Source organism: Haemorhous mexicanus, chromosome Z, assembly GCF_027477595.1.
Source record: "Haemorhous mexicanus isolate bHaeMex1 chromosome Z, bHaeMex1.pri, whole genome shotgun sequence".
Classification (NCBI taxonomy): domain Eukaryota; kingdom Metazoa; phylum Chordata; class Aves; order Passeriformes; family Fringillidae; genus Haemorhous; species Haemorhous mexicanus.
Window position 1 is genome coordinate 70,342,806 of NC_082381.1, and position 17,431 is coordinate 70,360,236.

Sequence of the window (17,431 nt, forward strand, 5' to 3'; positions counted from 1 at the left end):
TGTCAAAGTACATACACAGGGTTTGAAGAGGAGGCCCCTGGCCCCCCTCTGTGTGCCCAGCAGAGTCCAAAAGCAAAGAGAAAACAAAATAGGAAATATTAAATAAGATTCTAACCTTATATTCATCTTTTACTGTTCAGACGAAACAGCAAGTATTTTAGAACTCCTTCAGCAAAGTCTCAGGCTATTTGCTGGAATGATCAGCATCCATAATAGCACGAATTATAACGTGAACACCCACAGAAAGAATGTACTGGGGTATTTTCAAGCATCTGGACAGAAGACACACAGTGAAAGTTCAGCACAGGTCCTGTGGGCCTGGGAAACTTCTAGACCAATGTTAAAGAGGAAAAAATTGGGACAGAAATGTAATGAGCATTTCAGCAAAGAGTGTCTAAGAATCTTGAATTAACCTTTTCTTACTCAGATAACTGGCTTCTCTAGTAGTATTTGAACTATCTACACTTTCCATTCCTTCTCATTTTCAACTAATTCAGAATTTCTTTTTTACAGGAGGCAAAAAAAGAAATAGTGATGAATGGAAATTCAGAGCATCCTACATACCTCACATCCCACAATATGTAACGAAGACATAATAAGTCTTTCAACAGTTTCTCTACCCACAGCAAAAATACCAGTTTTGGCTTGTTAAAATTCTACATCCAGAAAACCATTTGCAAAGGTTAGACTAGCATTGGACAAAAAAGTACAGGCTAGCCTTTATTCCAGAATTCCCATCTTTATCTCTCAGAAGGATACACTACACACCCTTCTGGTTAATAAATGCACTGGGGAAAAAAGCATGCATGTATCTCTTCTTTCTAGAGAAATTCAGTAGTATTGTGGTTGAGGAATGGTACTCCCCAGTTTACTTCTCCCACAAAAGCTCCCCAAATCACTTGCTCTCTCTCCCCTCCTCTTCCACCCTTCTCCACTGACGGTGGCCAGGGTGGAGGATGGGAGGCAAAAAAGGCAAAGAACATGGGGTGAGATAACAACTTACTGGAAACAGCAGTGAGATAAGAGAACAAACATATGTTAATACTCATAATAAAAGCATACAAAAGAGAGGGCAATTTACATGCAAAATGCTCACCAAGGATGATGTGAGATGACCACAGCCATGTTTTTTCCCAATCAGAAGCCACACCCTTTTTCTCAGAAGCCAGAGTCCCCTTCCCCTACTCCCAGCAAAGATCTAAGGTGGTCATTGTATAACACTGGATTCTGGCCACACCCTGGTCAGCCACACCCTTTCCTGGTGATTGCAAAAATTAATTCCATCCTTGGCCAAAATCAGAACAAGTACTTAAGAGAAAAAGACTATTACTCAATCTGCAAACTGGAAATTTTCCTTTCCTCTGTGAATTCTTTGCTGACAATGTATTTGTATTTGCTGACAATATCACAAAGAGAAAACCTCACAGTTACGAAGATGTGGAAGTTAAGCAATAAAACTGTAAACATAGCTCATAACAACAGGACTGGCCAGGTAATCGCCTATTCTCTAAAACAAATCTGAACAGGATGCCTTGATTTAAAAGTGTCTCAGGTCTGGCAGCTGCAGCTTGCAGAGAAGTCCATATGCCCTTGAGGGCATGTGGCATTTGACTTCAAAGTCTCATCACACACAACATCCCAAAAATCTGCAACATTCAAGGCACCACATTGTCAAATACCATGGATTTGTGCTAAATTTCTAAAGAGAGATATTAGCAGAGGGTTTTTAGAGCTACACAGATCCCAATAGCATGAAGCAATGGGTTTGTATAGCAATTTGGTTGAACACTGCAGTCTAACCCCATTTGGGAAAAGATGATTAGCCCACACCCATCTGAGACAGTCTGACTGTCCGCATTGTGTTGCTGTTAATTCCAGACAAGTGCAGACAGAGACTACTGAATTGTCCTGGATAAGAATTCCTTCACAGGAGAGCAGAGTTACCTGAAGCTTCATATGTACTTCTTGGTGTCTTTGGTGCAGTGTTTGCATGACAGTCACGTGAGCTCTAACTGATAGCTAGAGAACTTTTGGATGAGGAAAAAGACCTTCAGAAAGCTGGATGAAGAGCATTCATCCATTCAAGCACCAGATGATTTTGTTAGCACAAGCCTATCAGGTTGCTGCTCTCCTTCAGAAGATGGCTCTTTTGAACTGACAAAGAAGCAGAAACAGCTAGAGCAAGACTTGCCAACCCCCTGCAGGTACTGTAGCAGAAGAAGACAGAAACTGTTGATACTGTGGTTTCGCCATAGCTGGGGAACACTGCCAATAGTGTTGAAACACCTTTCAGAAGCTTTCTGCTCTTAATACTAGCCTCAGTTGATCATAGCAAAAATCCTGGGAATTAGTGTAATGACAATGATAAAAAACAAGATAAGAATGTTTTCTATTTCTCTACTGACTCCATGAAGGAATATAATGGGCCTGAAGTTTTCTTTTTGCTCAGTATCATCTCCCTCAGAGAAGAGGATCAAGCATAAAGGAATGAGGTAAAGCAAGTATACTAAGACATTTCCTCCAAACATGTTGAAGACTCAATTAATTTGCAGCTCATTGACAAATTAAACCACAGTAATATCTGTGTATAAGAACAATTTTTCTTACACCAATACTTTTAACCTCTTATTGAACTCATGAAAACTTCCAGCAAGCAGAATAGTCCATGATGAGGAATTCCAGAGCTTAAATACATACTGCTTAAAATCTGTTTGCTTTAAACCTACCAACTTCTGGGAGATGTCTAGGTATTTTTCTCTCCCAAAAGCATGTTGAGTAATGGGTAGCCTCTACATACCATTTCAGGGATTCCTTGCTTATGCTGCAGAGTCCTGGATTTTAAGTCACATTTAACCCCATACCTGGCTCAAGCACCTAACAACCTCAAAGACCAATATATACTCCTCTTGTTTCTCTCTTTCTCCAAGAGCTGATCAGCTAATCCTAAAGAAATACACCAACTTCCCTGAAATGTTTAGCATATCACACATTTTCAGATAAGAATTTTATCAGTAGTCGTTGGACAAGATGGTTACTTATTAACAGGTTCTCCAACTCTCTACTAGATTGCACAAGGGAGAATATAGGAAACCAAATATACCATTAAAAAAGCAGCCCCATCACTGGGGGTCAACTGACCTACATATTAACACTGCAGTGAAGGATTAATAGGGAAGTTTTGTTTTATTTTAAAGCACTTCATGCTGGTTATAAACCAGATCCTCCACAGGCACAAATATTTTCACATTAAATAGGAGTAAATCATCACCACATAGGCTTTACTTTCATTAAGTACTGACTTCTCAAACAAAATTTATCCTATTTTTAAAGATGTTACTTTAAGAATTCATATTGTTATGTAGTTAAATAAAAGCCTGCCTTAGCTAAAATGAAAGATAACAAATGACTTGTTAACATTGTCAAGCTTTCCATTAAAAATACAGAGCCTACATTCAATGGCAAAATTATCTTGAAATAAAACCAAAATATTTACCTTCCCATTCTGCTGGAAAGTCACCAATTTGATATTGATATGCCTCACGATTTACTGCTTCTACAAATCTTCTTTCCGGTATAATCTGCCCTAAAGCAGAAAAAAAAAAGAAAGAAAAAGATATATATTTACATTGTATATTTTAATATAATTTATACAGTTATATTAAATATTTTATATAAAATATTTATTTATACATATATATTTTATATAATACGTATTTTATATTATGTATTTCTATATAAATTTATAATTGCTGATCATCTTATCATTTCTAAAGAACGTATTTATTCACATGAGTCAATGACATACAGGATGAAAACGAAAGGTTAAAATACTGAGAAAATTATTACCATCTAGACGTCAATTTGAAACATTATATTTCAGTAATTTCAGGAAAAGCTTCCATGTTCTATTTTGAAGCTGACTTGTATTATTGGTGATGAAAAACAGCACTCAAAGTTCACCGGTTAGGTTTGCAAAGCCATCAGGCCACAACATCACCAATCACTGGCATCTCCCTTGTGCTTGTGAGATTTTTCACAACTACCTATAAACTAAATATTTTCTTTGTTAAAAACCAAAAACCAGAAGGTAGGAATCTGACAGGGAACACTCAGTATATTGAAAGGGGAGACAGTGTGGGGAACCTGAGTCTACATCCCACATTCTGATTCTGCTACTGCCAAAGAAGAGTTAAAAACTTCAAACTGTAAGGTGGTACACAGCAGATTGACTGTCAGATATTATGCTACTGTATGGAGAAAGAGTATTTTAATTTCCTTTTTAAATTAGCAGATACTGGAAATATATGCAAGGTTCCCATCCCTCATAGGGAAGAACCCAACCCTATTCTCTAGGCTCCTTCTACCAGCTTCTTCTCTTCCTGGGGTGCTGACATGGCAAATTTTGACATTTTGAGGAAACATTAAATATATCTGCATAAAATATTTTATTTCATAATGAAGTGATTAATGCAGTTCATTCCTTCAGTATGCTTTAAACATGTATTTCAACTGAAGTTATTTTAAAAGTGATACCAGTTGGGACTTGGAACCATTAGTAGCTAAACTCCATACTATCATTCATTATTAAGTATTTAATACATAAAATAAGAACTTGTATATAATGTGAAAGTCCTTTTCTAAGATTTTTCTTTAGCTTTATATTTTATTTTTAAGCAATGCAACATTTTTATTTTTTCAAGATATGCGATCAGGCAAAGAATATGGAGTAGAATGCCTTCCTCTTCAAAACTAGATATTTTTAATCAGTGTTGGAAGTTACACGATTGATACTTATTTGTTTTATAAGTATACAATTCCTATAAACTGATGAAATTATAGTTTGTACCTAGTTGTAACAGAATTTTTTTTCAACAACACCATGGATGATTTAATTTCTTACAGTGTTCATCTACAAAGCAAAACAAAACTACAGAATTACTTTCTTCCCATGCAGAAGATTTCCAGAAAAGCTGAAGAGGTATCTAATAAGGGCTGATCCTATACTAGTCTCAGAAAAAACACTCTTCTCCAGTCTTGTAAAGTTACTAGACTTTACTGTTAGAACATCACCTTTTAAAAACCTGTTCTTAATTTGAGTATTATCCCATCTGAATAAATCACCATTAGAAAGAGTATTGAAGAACTGCCATCACAACTAGTGACTGGTATTATTAAACAAAATATTCCACTTCTTATTCTGCTGCAAGGTTTCATAAAACTCACATAAAAACTCATCCTCTAGATCCCACAGTCAAATCACACTGTAGAGCCAAACTCAGAAATTATTTCCCAAATGTGTTATTTTTGAGTTCTGCTGGTGGCTTTTAAGCCTCTCTGCATTTGTGATGCACACATGACACTAATTAACTTCAACTGTCTGATTTGCCTCATCCCCTAGGTTTTTTTTGGCAGACCACCGCTGACAAATAATTTACATAGGCTTTTGTGGGGAAGATCACACTGAGGCCTCTTTAGATGTAATTAAAACATTTTACAGTTTAGGGAAGTGTTTTTCATGCTAAAGATTGACTTTATTGACTGTTTTGCTTCCTATTAATTCTTCCCCATATTTTTAAACAAATACTTGGGTCTTTGCTACAGCAATGCAAGAAACTTCACTTGTAAGAGCATACATATGAAGCAATTGAAAATAGCACCATAAGAACAGTTTTAACTTTAAAATTAACCTCATTTTCATGTGACCACTGGATGTTAGAAACACTGAAGAACCACAAATGCTCCAAGTTGGGATTACATACATAACACAATATATCCAACTGCATCTTAAAAAAATAGCAGGTCATTTCAGAGAGAATTTAGCGGATGTACAGAATAGTAATATAGAAAATCAGATACAACATCATTTACACTGAACACCAAAGTAGCCAAGATTTGCATCAGCTTTCAAGCCAGCAAAAGGGCCAAGAACACTACGTAACTGACAGATCTTTCAGCAAGTGATACAGTATTTATATATGTTACATTTATGTATTTTCTCACTTCATATATTTTCTTGAAACCTTTCAGTCCCAGTCTATTGAAAAACCAATGCTTCATGACTGAAGTGAATTTGTATAAAAGCAAAAGTGTTTAGCAGAAGTTTTGTGGCCTGCTGGCATAAGAAGGGGATAGTCAAAGCCAGCAAAGGAAATACTCAGTGAAACATAAAGCGGTAGTCAATGGCATAATGAAGCAGTTTCTAAATTTCTACAGCCTTATCTATACACTAAGGAGACCAGAAACCAGGTTATATTTTCACAAAAACCCCATGGTTAACAGTAGATATGCACAGATGTTATAAAATTAATATTTTAATTTTTCAGTAACTTCTAAGGAAGAGTCTTTCCATGGGCAAAATATCCTAGTTAATCCATGGCAGTCATTAAATATTATATATATGTATTTACATTTAGAAAAAGCCATTGAAGAACTTTTCACATTAAAATAAATAATGAATCCCAAAATGGTGGTGTTCTATAAACAAATTATTACTATTCTGACACCAACTTCGAAAAAAAATAAGTACACGCACTGTTCTAAAGATCTTCAGGAGCCCTAGCTTGATTTTCACTGTTTACAAAAGCATTACTTGAAAAAGATTTCCTGTTAATCCTCAAACAAATTTGTACAATGTGTACAGTTAAACAAACTATGGCACACGTAATGAGTGAAAGCAGAATGGGACCAGGAACAGGGAACTGGATGTTTCTAGTACCTGAAGTGAGCTACCTGAACAAGAGCACCTGCCAGATATAAAATATCAGCATGTTTTGCAGTCAGCAGATGGAAATAGAATCTCCCTCTCAAACACACTATGTGAAAGTAACAATACCCTTTCAAAATGAATGAACATCAGATGTTCATGAGAACATAGGACCAGGACTCTTTTGGCTTGCTGATTTGCAACATCTGCATGCTAAGAGTCCATGGAAGAAACATTCCACTAAGATTTTTTTTTATTTAATGCACAGACTGAACCTGCAGCCTTTGTGAATTTAAAGCAAATGGCCTAAATTCCAGCTAGCACAGCAGTGCTCTAAACTTCATGATGAAAGACACATTTCTAAAGCTTACCTTTTTACTGAAGTGCTACGTAATTCGAAGAAATTAAATTGTACATCATTTATTAACAGCTATTACTTCCTTGTCAGCAACCCAAAATAAACTTTACTTACTCAAAGCAAAGGTTTCTAAATTTTTTTTCAGCAGTATCTTACAACTCTCAAGGAACAGGTCACCCATTTCTTTCCTGTTTGGTAACCACCACATAAACTGTAGTTTTTCCTAAATGTGAAGCAGTACTTAAATTACCAAAGCAACTGAACTGTGAGCAGTTCTTAATACCAAACAAAGGAAGAACTACTTCCCTAGAAGTAATAAACTTGGGTTTACATATCTATAGGCCGCGGGAGCAGCCCATCACTGTCAGAATAGGATCAAGAGTTTTCATCTCCACTGAAGAAGGGAAAAAAGTTTGTTATAAAAGACAACCCTTTTAAAGGTGAGTATTAGTTTGTGAAAGCCACTATCTTTTCTTTGCATAGATTTTTAGCTGAGAGAGTCTGTTCACTGATGACTGTGTTTATGTTACCTCCTGGTCATATTTCCAGTGCTTCTGCAATAAATACCTTTACCTTAGGAAAGACATAAATATTTTAAAATAATATCTTTTTCCCAAGGAATTATGGGGTTTTTTTCTAAATTTAGATTTTTAATTAACTTTTGCTTAGTGACAAATTAATAACTTCCAACAGTTCATTACATTCATTCATACAATAAATACAGTATCCTGAAATACAAAAAAGTCAAGTATTTGCACCTAACATCTACCACTTAGAGATGTAGTTATATTTTCTCCAATAAATAACTCACTTGAAATAATCTAAAATGCTTTATGCTTTATAAAATCACAACAGAAACACATTTTAACTTTAAAGTGCAGGCAAGGCCACAGATGTGCAATGGTTCTAATTCCATTAACCTGAAATGAACCAGATCAGTGATTTCCAGCTTTACAGCAATGCAGGATCAAGCAATGTTAAACTTGTTAAGTGCTGACTCAAGCAAGTCTACAAAAGCTGTAAATACCAGACACTCATGGTCAAGATTTGTGCTTCAATTTTGCTAGTTATATTTACATTTTAACAACAGTACATTTGGCTTTCGAGAGTTGTCTGCAAGTACTAATTTCTTCCCAAAGGAAGATACATTTCCTCAGACTTCTACTCCAAGTTTGAAGCCAGGGAAATTGCTTCAATTTTTGGGAACATGTACTGTCAAAGAAAAAGACTGACATACACTACAAACATCACAGTCCCTTTTCACTTCCCAAAAGCATTGCCAGCTGACAAAGTCGGTAACTTCCTCTGGGATCAGTGCCCATGGAGTTCACTTATGTTCACACAAATCTTATGTTTTGGAAACCTGCTGTATCCTAGACTGTGGCAGTTAAATTAAGTAACATTTGTTCAAGAAACAATTTCCTTTAAGGGACAGACAAATCCCTCTGTTAAATATCCACTGTCATTGTAGCCCCTGGGCTCTCCTAATCTGGCTGCAGGATGCAGCACCACCAGTTCCCACTCCCTGCTCACTGGAAAGCCTTATGTCTTCCTCCTCATCTGTGAAGCCCATATCTTTAAAAAGAAGCACTGTTTTGTAAATGAGTCTACAATAAGCCTAACAGAATTACACAACACTACATTCTTTTGGGAACACAAGTGCAAATGATACTAGTACAAATGACAGGTCCTTGGAGAGCTGATGGAAGCTCAGTGGTCTGTCACAGAGAAGATTTCTCCCGACTTTCTTTGGGTTTCTTTTAGTCTATCAGATTCAAGAAATGCTTTTCTACCAATTACTGTCAAAAAGTGAACAAATCCAAGAATGAGGTGCTTAATTTATTCTGTAAATGTACAGAAAATAGCTTAAAATGGGAACTTAGCAGGGTAGGGGGAATTTAGCAGGTAGATAGAAAGTGCACAATAACTTGTACTTGCATAAATAAAAACATAAGGCAGGGAGATAAAAAGGCAGTGATACAGGGAAGAGAAATGGGTAAATGACAGCAAGAGAATGAACTGTAAATAAAATTAAAAGAAACTCAAACCTGTGAAGAACATCCATTCTGCAATATGACCAAACACAGCAGTGTTATGGACTGGCTTGGATGATTCATTATATTTCAATTAGAAATGAATTTTCAATGAATCTTTTGCAAAAACTCATTTACCATCTCTACTTTTTCCAGAATAAGCAGAATTATTACAACTAGTTACACATACATTCTCAGGGTACTAATGCTACTTTTGGAGGTTAGTATATTTTATTGAATTTTGGAAAAGGATTACAGGTGTGAAATTTGCAAAGAAAATTCAGTCTTATACAACGTCTGAACACAATTACAGCTAATACTGTACTGCACTTGAAGGATTTAAGAATACTGGTACTACTATTTTACTGTTTTTGCTTTTCATTGTGGAGGTTAGGGAAGAACACTCATCTGTTTCAGTCACAGTCAACCCAATAGTCAAACTTCTGAAGAAAAGTTAGCTAAAGTCCTTGAGATGTATTACCCACTTCATGTATATGCATATCCTACAAACATTTAAAGAGCCTTAAATGTTAACTTTTTTTTTCTACAAAATTGCATCTTTCACTTACACATAAATAAAGAGTGTTTAGTTTATTTGGTTGGAGTTCTAAAATAAACAAGTATTTCAAAGGTACTTTTAAAAACACTGTTAAACACATACTAGTAAGCAATATTCTAGTTGATTAATAGTAATGTAAAATCATTTACCATTCAACAGGTTGTTGTTTTGGGGGTTTTTTATTACCTTCTAGCTTTACATTGTTAGGTTACTTTCAAAGCTCTCTTCTAAAGTTTGTTTCTTTAAGCTGGCCTGTGTGCATGCATCCATTAGTTAAGGTACTTTCCAGCAACACTGATCTGGAGGGAAAAACCCCATAGTTTAGCTGATTTTGGTGGGCTCAGAGTGGTGTAGATGGTGAAGAACTAAAAAAAAAAGCCTTCACATACCCAAGGAACTGCAGCAATACCTGATCTGCTTTCAAACCTAATTTGAAAAGAAAAAAAACTTTAAGTGCAACACTGAGAACAAGGACTAACCATAAGTTGAAGCTTTTTACATCTGAGTCAACCCATTATTTTATTTCATTCTTCTACTCAACTCTCAGACTTTGTGTGGCCTCTATTCAAGTTAGAATGAGCAAATGCATACACACAAAAAGCAACAGAGTTCAGAGTTTTCCCTGTTCTACTTCTACAGTCCCAGCTTAACTAAATTGTAGACCAAACAGAAAAAACTGAGCTTTATGTGCTTTCACAGTATGTAGGTAGGTAGGTACCTAATCATCAAGTACTTCAATACCTATTTGAGTGCTCATTGATTTAAGAGTATTGCATCAGGTGCAACTATTGCAATAGCTGTCAATGAATTTATACAAAAATTTCTATTGAAAGCATTCACCCTGATGACAGAGAAAGAAAAGAATGACCACTTTTGGGTGGCGACCTTTAGAATTGTATAGCTTGTAATGACTGTAATACAAGTGTTTGACACGCAGAGTTTACAACCACCAAAAACACAAGCTGTGATACTTACAAACTCTAAAACCAAACAATTTCATTTCTTTATACATTAAAGACTAGTAGGTTCCTACATCTACTGTTAGTAAAATTAAAAACAGTTACTCTATTTTGCTTTATCAATTTAATCTCTAAAATGCAAACTCTCAGAAATAAAGACACAGAGATTTTCATTATTGCAAAGCTGCCCATTTAACCTAATTAGCATTCTAACTCATTCTTTGGTGTGATCAACTCAGATATGTGATTCCTATGTCTTTGTTTTAAGATGTCACACAAGCACTTTAATTCTTAAATATCAAAAACACACGACTAGTGTCTCACCACACTAAATTCTGCATTGTCCAGAAGAGCAGAACTCCGTTTTTAGTTTCTGCAACACTTGAGTGTCTACTGACCTCAAAACTCATATTTGTTGACCTTCCTTAACTGCAGCAAAGGATGGCACCAATGCAGACTACAAACTATGAGGAAAAGGGTTCTGGACACAGCTTGGTGTGTGTAGCTGCCTTGCAGAGCATTGACAGCTATAGGCAGAAATCTCTAACATCAAGATTATAGAAAACATCTCACCACTGAACTTCTCCACAGTCTTAAGACGCACAGATATTCAGAAACAAAGCTGTCAACAGATGGACAATGATAGTTTTACTGCTTTACTGCTTCTATTAAAAAAGAAGATACTTCAGAAATACTTCACCTTTTTCTTCTCCTGCCCTCTTTATTCCATAAAAACAGAAAGGGACAGAAATATACAAAATATTGTAACCAAAGAAGATAAAAAATGTTATATTCTATCATATCAATGGCATTTCTTACTAATTGTTTTGATAACACAAATTTGTTTTTTGTAACTGCTTTTTTTTTTTTTCCTTGGTAAATGACAAACATAATGAGACTTGCTACTCAGACAAATAAACCCAAATCTTACACATTCCCTCCTATCTGTGTATGTGTATATGTGTATGAATGAGAGGGAGCATGCCACAGATGATGAGATGAGATTTTCACCCCTAAAAAGATAATCTATTTTAGTATATATATTTCAATACTGTTCATTTTCTATCTTGGGAATTTATTAAACAATCAAATTACATGTATGATAAATCTTCTGCAATTATCAGTAAGAGTCTTTCAATTTAAGGACACTCCTGGTTTACAGTTGCATTTTACATACGGTACAGATGACTGCATGTACATTTAAAGATCAAAATTTAAATATCTTTAGTTCAAATCAGTTAAATTGAAAAATCTTTCCTTTCTGGCTGCCTGTATTTCTCTTTAATGGTGGTCAGTATAGGACCTTATTACAAGTAATTTGTTACTACAGGACTGAGGAAAAAATGCTAGCCTCACAAGTTTTGTCATTTTTCCCCCCACTTCCCCTGCAGGCTGCTATTGTTGATGGCCTTTATGGAAATATAAATTCAATCAGCAGCTGCAAATTTCATGAGGCGTCCATCTTCATGCTGAATTTCTAACTGAGTGTCAAAACAATCTGCGGATTTCTCCCTGATGAAACACACTTTGAATTGTAAATTTCTGCAATTTTACCATGTTAGAATTTGAGCTGCACTAAAATAGAGCCAGCCCAGATATAGTGTCTGCCAGATTGAGACAAGTAATTTTCCCCTTCATTATCTCAATTCTGACATTGAAAGGGTTAAAAATAAACAATGAAAAATTATCTGTTTCTTTTTTTTTAACATTAAAAATTAAATCCCATTTGTTCTTTTTAGAAGAAAAATATAAAGGTCTTCAAAATACTCCAAATACTCTCAAATTAATTATTTGAACCTCCATTTTACAGTATTTTGCAGTGATAAACCCCCAGCAAGTAGCTGCAATAGAACTTAAAGAATTTCCTGTGGTGCCAAAATAGCTCATAGAGATAATTTGTTTCTTCTAAGTCCCAATTTACATTACATGTTGATGGAATACAGAAAATAGAAAAGGAAGTAAGAAATATTCACAGAGAGAAATTCACAATTATTGATGATTCATCTATTCATGGAGTTGAGAACTTACTGACTTTCTGTTTATTTTCTTGTCTCTGGGATAAATATTGTGGTGGGATGGGTGAAGGGTTTACTGAACTGCACCTCACCGTCGCTGAAAAAAATAGCACTGTATTAGATGTTTCCATACAAATATCACATTCTAAAACACAATACTGTCTTTCAGTACAGAGAAAATTCAAATGGGCATCTTCTTTTGTATACACCAAACTTCCAGTTCATTATCAGAATAAGGAAAAAAACCTAAAAGTGAGCTACAGAGTAATTCTATTGCAAAAGACTTCCAATGTACTACAGTTTTATCACTTTATCATTTCTACTTTTTTTATCACAACATCATTTCTTCAGCTGAGTCATTCCACATTCCCTGCCCCCTCCTTCACTTACCTGCCCTGTATTCTGGTTTATGTGAACTCGATTGACCTGAGAGTTGATCACAATTCCAAACCCTCAGATCCAAACTGATTTACACACTATAGTTTCTTAAACTATTAACTTGAGTATAATTCACTGATTTAAAAACCAATAAATATGCGAGAGCACTAGTCTATGTCAAAAATAAGGTCAGTCTCTAAAAAATAACCAAGGAAGGAATGCTGGCATGCAGCTGGAGAAAGGCTCGCACTAGTTAGGAGAAATCTTATGCTCTGGCAAACACATAGGTCAGAGGGGCATGTCGGTCAGAGGAAAATTACTGGGCTTCCTACACTTACTAAACTGACCCTTATAAACTTACTATTCTTTGAGTGTTTCCTGCTCAGCATGACAAAAACATCCCTCAACTTTGCTGAAAATGTTATTTGACAGAACTCTGATTTAGTTACAACATTCAGATCAAATAATCTTGATACTTTCACATTTAGCTATCATATACTTATTAGCTTTAACAGAAAAACAGACACACACCAATCTCTCCTCTAATAAAAGTAGTTTTATATAGTGAAGCAGATGTTCTGTCCCACATGATTTCCAGTCACAAGTTTTAGCTATAAATTCTGCTTGGGTAGGTAGAAAGAGTGGTAATTGCTGAATGTATTATAATAGCTTTCATTATAACAGATTCTTAAATATTATTTGGTCATTTTTATCTGTGGAGCTTACCAGAACAGAAGGTAGGCATAGCAAGACAATCTAGTTCTATTTCTCAAAATTTTGAGAGTACTACTTGTAAGAGTTTGTAATAATTTCAAAGTGCAGGAACAAAGAATCCTTCCTAACTGTATTAATGATTGCATAACAGCTGGCCTCTTTATGATTTAACTTTAATTTGTATTATTTCAAAAACCTCACAATTTCTCAAAAACAATTACTTCTATTTTATCCGTATCTTCCAAGTTCTAGGCCATGACACTTATTAAAGTGGAGGGTGTTGAAGTACTTCCAAAGGAAGCTGATTAAACTTCCATCAAATCCACGAAAGAGCAGAATTTTCCAATTTATGCGTGGAGTTGGGTTTGCTAACCCCTAGGCATCCTACCAAAACTGAAAACACCAAAGTAATTCAAAACTTAGGAAAGTAAATGAAAACTGAAAACATTTTTAATAAGCCACACAAAGCTACATAAAAGAAAACACACAGTAGTACAAACCCAACTGTGATCCTTTAAAAACCAGTACGATCTATGTATGCCATCTTCTGCACTGTAAAGCCACTGAAGAAGCGTGATTCTCTTTTTCCTTCCAATATAACCTAGGATGACAATAAACTTGTACTTGGCAAGGTATCAGAAGTACCACAAATAAACAAAAAGTGTAACTTCTATGGTATTAAGGTTCATCACCTGCAGATTGCATTATTTTTCTCCCACATTAAAAGCTTTGCTCTTGATTCAATAACAACTCCTGCACACACATGCATAGAAGTTCATGAAGATTTCCTTTTTCTCACCTTCTTCCAAAGACAACTACAAAAGTTTTTAAATGGCAAGACTGCTTTAAAAGATTGGAAGCACTACTACCTTATGAAGCTTATTTTTAAAATACAGCATAATGATTGCTAATACTGGAAGCAGGCAAAAGTGAAGTGAATAATAATAAAAAAAACAAAAGATCCATTACTTTCTCATCCAAAGTATTCTGTTGCAAGGCAATCCCTATGTAATCTAATAATTTAATTCAAAAAACTTGAAAGATATCTTGTTGAAAATTGCTGTGAAGTTTAACCAAGTCTTATAAACCAAACAATAAATAGTTTCCAAAGCAGGCACATGCGGTGGTTAAAACTGAATTATTTGAAGGACAGCCAGATGATTCACCATAGGCATAAAATACACACCCTCTCTGGGAACATGAACTCTCATATGTTCTATGTGGTCTTCACAGTTTATGGCACTTTGGCAATGAAGCAGGGATGTGACACACAAAGAATACTGCAACAGTGGCCAGTTGTCCAGTGCCATAGCCTTGTACTTAAATTCTCTCAGGAAAAGCCTGTGGAAAAGCACTTGGACACCAGCAAGAAGAGAAAGAAGAAACATTACAGTTGTTACCATTGAGAGAGAATGAAACACAATCACGGTATTTCCATCAGCTGATGGATCCATAGAGAAAAATTGTTATATTAACCCAGTAAACTCCCAGAGAAATTAAAAAGTGAATGGAAATGTCAGCTTATACCTCAGGCAAAATCTGATTCATTTCTAGAATTCTGTCAGCATTGCTTAGATAATGGCATCTACAATAACACTGCATCATCCCTAATATACACAACGTGTATCTTTTAAAAGGAAACATGGTTAACATCCAGCCTCCCCCAAAAAATTTCTCAGTATAATAGAAATCTGTGTGCAGGTTTCCAGAAATGCTTGTGTTCCAGACCTTTGAACCATTAGCAAAACTGTAAGAATCATCATGTTGCTCACTGATCTCCAGCATCACTATTTATGATAGCATTAAAAGCCTTAGCTGGAGCAATGCCGTGCTAATTAATACAAAATCAAGCAAACATTATCCTTTTTCTGTTATTCTATACATTAAGTGTAATTTTCAAATGTTTTCCATCAATGAGATGATCAACAAAAAGAATTTCAAATCACCAAAAGATCCTAAAGAGGCAGTGCACACAATATATGAGCTCTCTAAAGCTTGATGTAAAAGGAAAAATATAATCACTAAACAATTTCTAGGTGTCTGCCATCAAATCCTGGCCTTCCATGTTCATTAATATTTAAAACTGCATTCCTACTCCCTACTAAAACTAGCTCAAGTTTCAATGTCTTTCACTTATTCAAGGATTAGCTCAAACTGCTTTGTTATGTGCCTACTTTCTCTTGACAAAGGGAAAAAACCCAACTAACCAACTACCATCAAAACACTGTTTCACAGTTGTTTCCTATGACATTTCATCTTCTCTACGAAAACTTCCCTCCCTCAAGGGCATGAGTCTTACAGAATTTAGCAGTCAACAATGCAGACAGAGATGTTAAAGACTATCTAAGTTTCTTTTCTCTTGTAATCTGCATCACAAATAACAGGTTCAGAGTACTGTCCTACAGAGAAAGTACCGAAAGCAGAGCACTGAACAGGAAAACAGGAGTGTGAACTTCTTTGTATGGATTCTCCCATCCAGGACTTTCTACACCTTTGGAATAAAAGAGAGATGAGCATAGGAGATCCACCTTTTTTTCTGAAGGCAAACAGTGGAAGTCCTGTCTATGATACCGGGTAGTACCTACCAGACTAATCCAACATCATATCCTACACATCCACTAGGCAAGTTGTCTTCTAACAATTTTTTTCACCATTTTATTTTGCACCTATGAAACATTTATTAGTTACACTATCTAAACACTTAATATACTGAAGAAACAACCAATCACTCTCCTTTTAGTCCACTATTTTGTTGTTTTTCAGATGCAGACATGGTATTTTTTAGGTCTTTATTATACTTTTAAAAATATGTATATAACTATTACTATTATAACTATTATTATAATGAGTAATAGTTCTATTGTCCACGTTAAATATATTTTGCATTCTGTCTTCCATTTTACAACAAGTTGCAGTTTCTTTTTCTCTACATACTATTAAGTACTGTGTTTCAGTCCTCATTCATCGTCAGCAATTTTTTACTCATCACATTTACATAAATCTTCAGATGCATCCAATAGCATCTTTTATTTTGAGACAACCCTGTCACTTTTTATACTTTTGGCCAACTTCCTTATGTTGTATGCTTTCATAATTAGCAATGTCACAATTTTTTCAGTCAGCTCAATCTTCCTTCTAGTCTTCTCTTTTCTCCCCAGTTTAGTTGATCTAATTTAAATAATTTCATTTAGTCCAACTAGATAAAATGGGTAGACATATATGCTTACAGATCCAAACCCAGAACCCATGCATTCTTGAACTTCATTGCACAGAAATGGCTCAGTATTTTACCGAAACACCTCAGAACCTCTGCAACCACACCTGTTCACTTAAAAAACACATCAGAACCCCATTATCCCAATGCCAGTCCAAGAGTTTGCCATCTTATTCATGCAGACTATCCACTCTTGCCTAGAAATTACCTCCTATAAACTGTTGTAATTTCACAAGCACTTATGAAGTCTTCTATAAAACATAATTTCATATGTAATAGAATGATGAAAACATCATTATTTTAAAACACTAACAGCTTAAAGTATTAAATAGTAATGATTTAACCTACTCTGTGAACTTTACAGTAACATAAAAGTTTCAGTCTGCCAATAACTCTTAAAAAATAAACATAATGCCTTTTGAAAAGACTCCAAATAAAGGATTACTGAGTAAATCACAAACTGCCATCTAAGAACACAAAAATTTCCAATTTCACAGA

At 35.2% G+C, this 17,431-nt stretch overlaps 1 protein-coding gene across 2 annotated transcripts in view; it reads right to left on the reverse strand.

Moving 5' to 3' along the window:
* The window catches only part of NDUFAF2 (NADH:ubiquinone oxidoreductase complex assembly factor 2), a 56,122-nt gene that overhangs the window by 20,003 nt on the left and 18,688 nt on the right, over window positions 1–17,431 (reverse strand). The window contains exons 2-3 of one of the 2 annotated variants that reach the window (XM_059873771.1): window positions 12,641–12,724; window positions 3,494–3,583 (exon numbers count right to left, since the gene is read on the reverse strand). In XM_059873771.1, the coding sequence (XP_059729754.1) occupies window positions 3,494–3,583; window positions 12,641–12,724 (174 nt within the window). The remainder of the gene's footprint in view (window positions 1–3,493; window positions 3,584–12,640; window positions 12,725–17,431) is intronic. The other variant, XM_059873772.1, reaches the window with a different exon arrangement.